Below are 4,587 nucleotides of genomic sequence, written 5' to 3' on the forward strand. Positions count from 1 at the left end.
TGTCTTTATAGGTCTAGTAATATTTTTTAAAACATGTTTTTATTGATTTCAGAGAGGTATAAAAACATCAATGAGAGAGAAACAAACATCCACTGCCTCCTGCACGCCCCCTAGTGGAGATCGAACCTGCAATCCAAACATGTGCCCTGACTGTGACCTCCTAGCCGGTGACCTCCTGGAGCATGGGACAATGCTCAACCAACTGAGGCACACCAGCAGGGCTCTAGTAATATTTTTATTGGGTGTTGGACTATTGTCTTGTTGTTAGAAAGCAACATATATTATTGGCTAATTGCTTTGAACGTGTAGCTCTTTAGTCTTATAATTTTAAAACATAGGTCTTTTCTTGCTTTTTTCCTTAGTCTAAAGATAATTTTTTAGTCCTGTTTACAGTACTTAGTACAAAGTTATGGCTTTCTGTAATTACAGTGGAAATCCTAAAGTTTATAAAACAAAACTCAGATGCTATACTTTATCTCATTTGCATTTGACAGGAGCTGAAATATCTGCTCAGCTTTTTCCAATATCCAGCTGTTGTTTTCCACTAGACTTTATGGAGTTTCCTTGCACTTTCAAAGGTCAGTCAAGGACTTGAGGAGAATTTATGCGCTGATTTGGGGATTCTTCTCCCTGTGGTTTCTTCCCTCTCAGGATTTCCCCTTTCAATTTACAACTCATCTCTTAGCCCCAAACTCTCCTCTGACACCTCAATTTGATAAAACAGCACATTTCTGTTTGAATTATAACTGCCCTGTGCCATATGAGTTGAGAAATGCTTTCTCCAAAAACTCAAATAAATGTGGATCTGACTCGGGGCAATTTAATTCTTTCAAGGGTTGAATCTATCACAATTTCTGCCTGCTTTTGGTCATTTTAAAGTGCCTTCAAATTGGTTTATAGATTATGTTGTTATAATAATCATTTGCAGGAGAGGTAGCCTTGATATATAATATATAAGCTGCTCTATCTTTACCACACTCTAAACGTATTTCCCCTAATGACGTTTATAGGCATCTCTTCATTGTCTTCCAGCACTAAAAAGGCATCTGAATTTGAGTCCAGGTTATTTTTATTTCCCTCGTAGTTGAGCTTTTTTGTCTTGGCTTCAGAAGGATTCTCTATTTATATTCAAGGAAACTCACTAGGATATCTCTTGGCCCATATTGCCACATATCGGTTTCTTCATTTACAAACATGTGTCACCTACTATGTACCAGCTATTAAAAAGATTTTGAGGGGGCCCTGGCCAGTTTGGCTCAGTGAATGGAGCATCGGCCTGTGGTCCAGAGAGACCCGTGTTCGATTCCCGCTAAGGGCACGTACCTCGGTTGCAGTTTGTCCCTGGCCCTGGTTGGGTCGTGTGGGTGGCAACCACTCGATGTGTCCCTTTCACATCAATGTTTCTCTCTCTCCCCCCCCCCCCTTCGTCCCACTCTATCTGAACAAAAAATGCAAAAATGTCCTCGGGTGAGGATAAAAAAAGAAAAGATTGTTGGGGATACAGCAGTGAGCACAATTATGTTATAATAGGAGACCTATTTTATAGTAAGAAGAGTTAAAAAAAAAAACACTAAGAAGATGTAAATGACATTAGGAATACCATTCCTAATGGTATTAGAAATACCCTTTCTAATGACATTTTCATATTTATATTTTTATATTTTCTTTACTGCTACCACATGATAAATAAATCATAGTGAATAATAATTAACAATAGCATGCCATTTCTTCCTTTATGTTTGTCTAACAGGGTCCTAGTTTTTCAATAGCATGAAATACATCTGTCATTTGCTTCTGTGGTGTTTATGGAAGTTTTAGGGGGATTTTTTGAATAATATAGTTGTCTTCCATGAAAATTTTGTTCACATGACTTTTAGAAAAGTTATTTCATATTCTGTATTCTTCAATCCATACATGAATATTCATCAATATTTTTTGAATAGATTTTCCATGCTTCACTTTATATTTTTTCACTGTGCAAAAATAAATAAAACCTACAAAAACTCTGCCCTTTTAGGAAAACAGATGAGATGGTTTTGTTCCATGCTTACAATGAAGCAAAGTAGAATTTACAACCAAGTGGAAACCACTCCATCCAAAGTTACCAGTACTGATGCACGAATACAAACGGTCGTAAAGCAGTTCCAAAAGAATGTCATAAAGACATTTTCTCTGGCTTTGGAAGACTGTATGTTTGAATGCGTGTGTGATATATTAACACATTTGCCAACAAGTCAGCTTTCTTTTTGCTTTGTGTTGAAAGTTAGTATTGATATACACATAAAACTTAATCTCAAAATTAATGTTACCCTAATAATAAGATTATTTTATAATGAATAGTGTATTGATTGCTGTAGTTTTCACTTTTCAGTCTTAAATTAGCCCTTCTCTTCTTCCTCATGTCATCTCTGTTCAACATGCCTTTATTTTAAATCAACTTTCAAAAGAGAGAGGTGTTACCTTGAAGTCCAGCATTGTACCTGGGACTTGCTGAGTAGGCTGGATCGCTCCCGGCTGGTTGTTCCCTGCCCATCATTCCCTTGCATTCTACATGCCTCTTGCTTCTTTCGCATTTTTTCTTCCTCGGGACTAGGAACAGTCGAAGCCCTGTCTACCTTGTCCTAGCTCTCAGGCTGCATCTACCCTGTACTAGAAACAGCTCAGGCTGGTCAGCCACACAGCTGGTCATTGCAGTCACACCGTGAGTTTAAAAAATGTCTGTTCTCACCCTGTTGATCAGTTACTTGGGAAGAAGCTGTCAGTGTGACAACACGGAATAGATACAAACTCTGACTAAACCTGAACTTGAACCAGTCAGGAGCCCAGACCTGTTACCCCCGGGCTCCAGCCTCTTGTTCATTTCCTGTTCCAGTCGTCATGGTTTACCTCTACCACCACGGTCTGAAACTTGGAGGGAGCCTTTAATCCTATGCTTTTCATTTATTTGTCTCAGTTTTTCTTTTTTGTTATTTCTTACATTTAAATTTACTGAATTTATAGGGGTTTTGAGAAAAAAGTTGTTTCTGTTAAGAAAATATTTTAACACCAGTAATTTAGTTCAAATCTGTCATTTAGCGGACTGAGATGTTTAGAATCACAGAGGATGTGACTGTTCCAGGGTCATGCCGTTATTTAATGTTCACACTGCACCTTCTAACACTGAAGAAAAGCTCACTCACTCAGTCTCCGAACCAAATCACAAGAACTTTCTAGGACATAGGTCTCTCTATAAATGGGAAAACTGAAGAGAAGCTGAAGATACTTATTTAAGAGCCATATGCTGACTACACTGTCTGAAATTGCTATTGTCACTTGTTCAACTTCCATTAAATATTCACTTCCTTGGGCCTAAATGCTAATCCATTTATCCATTATAAAAAGATTAATTATGTATATACCAGGTGCCGGATACTGAGGACATATGAGAGAATAAAATTAACATAAACTCTACCTTTATAGCTCTTACATTGTATTGATAAATGGATAAATAAAAATAAATGTATATGTACGTTAGGGCATAAACATTTTTGTATTGTAATTTTAGAATCACAGAAATAAGTAATTGGTACTGTTTATTGAAAGCTAGGGGCTCTGTCAATCTACATGCCTACCTTACCATGCTATGAGATAGTTATTATTTCTGTTTTGCAGGGGAAGATGTTGAGACACACAGAAGGTTAAATAATGTATCCAAGATCATACAACTATGAATGGCTACATCCAGGAGTGAAATTCTAAACTGTCAGGTGGGTGTAAGGTATTTTCTATGTTTAAGAATTCCTAATAAAAATTCTTTGTAAGGGAACATTTTGGCTTATAAATGACACATTGAGGAAGACCAGGGAAGCTATAAATGGCTGCAGAGTTACATCTGTTTAAAAAGACCATACAGCCGCAGCCATTGAGGAGCAACAGCCATGGCTCTGCGCTACCCGATGGCCGTGGGCCTCAACAAGGGCTACAAGGTGACGAAGAACGTGAGCAAGCCAAGGCACAGCCGCCACCGCGGGCGCCTCACCAAGCACACCAAGTTCGTGCGGGACATGATCCGAGAGGTGTGTGGCTTTGCCCCCTATGAGTGGCGTGCCCTGGAGCTGCTCAAGGTCTCTAAGGACGAGCGGGCCCTGAAATTCATCAAGAAAAGGGTGGGGACACACATCCGTGCCAAGAGGAAGAGAGAGGAGCTGAGCAATGTCCTTGCAGCCGTGAGGAAGGCAGCAGCCAAGAAGGACTGAGCCCCATCACATGTAATAAAATCTGTTCAGAAAACAAATGAATAAATAAATAAAAAATAAAAAGACCATACAAATGCTAGAAACATATAACATTTTACCTAATTCATATTTTTACCAGCAAATTATGCCTTAGAAAGCAAAGGACTGATTAATAATTAAATGTCTCCCAAAAAGGCCAAAATATGCAATATACATAAATCTTTTGGAAATTAAATATTAATGTAGAAGCTTTGCTCTGCAAGTGCATTTAATCCTCTGGAGATGTTGTACACATTTGCAAGCTGTAGTTAAATCATGGCCCTTCGAACACACACTTTTATTTCCTTTTGGCATCTATTCTTGGTGTTCAATA

At 38.3% G+C, this 4,587-nt stretch overlaps 1 protein-coding gene across 1 annotated transcript; it reads left to right on the forward strand.

Annotated features, from left to right (window-relative positions):
• Positions 1 to 3,897: 3,897 nt before the first annotated feature.
• On the forward strand, positions 3,898 to 4,268 carry LOC118620197 (60S ribosomal protein L36-like). The gene has a single exon (XM_036247267.1). It carries the CDS (start codon positions 3,918 to 3,920, stop codon positions 4,233 to 4,235), a length of 318 nt encoding a protein of 105 aa, XP_036103160.1. The 5' UTR covers positions 3,898 to 3,917; the 3' UTR covers positions 4,236 to 4,268.
• Positions 4,269 to 4,587: the final 319 nt, after the last annotated feature.

The sequence above is a fragment of the Molossus molossus genome, unplaced genomic scaffold (assembly GCF_014108415.1).
Source record: "Molossus molossus isolate mMolMol1 unplaced genomic scaffold, mMolMol1.p scaffold_m16_p_7, whole genome shotgun sequence".
In the NCBI taxonomy this organism is placed as follows: Eukaryota; Metazoa; Chordata; class Mammalia; order Chiroptera; family Molossidae; genus Molossus; species Molossus molossus.

Bases quoted from the DNA above. Each gene is read 5' to 3' on its own strand.
- LOC118620197 (XM_036247267.1), top strand. From the start codon at position 3,918: ATGGCTCTGCGCTACCCGATGGCCGTGGGCCTCAACAAGGGCTACAAG.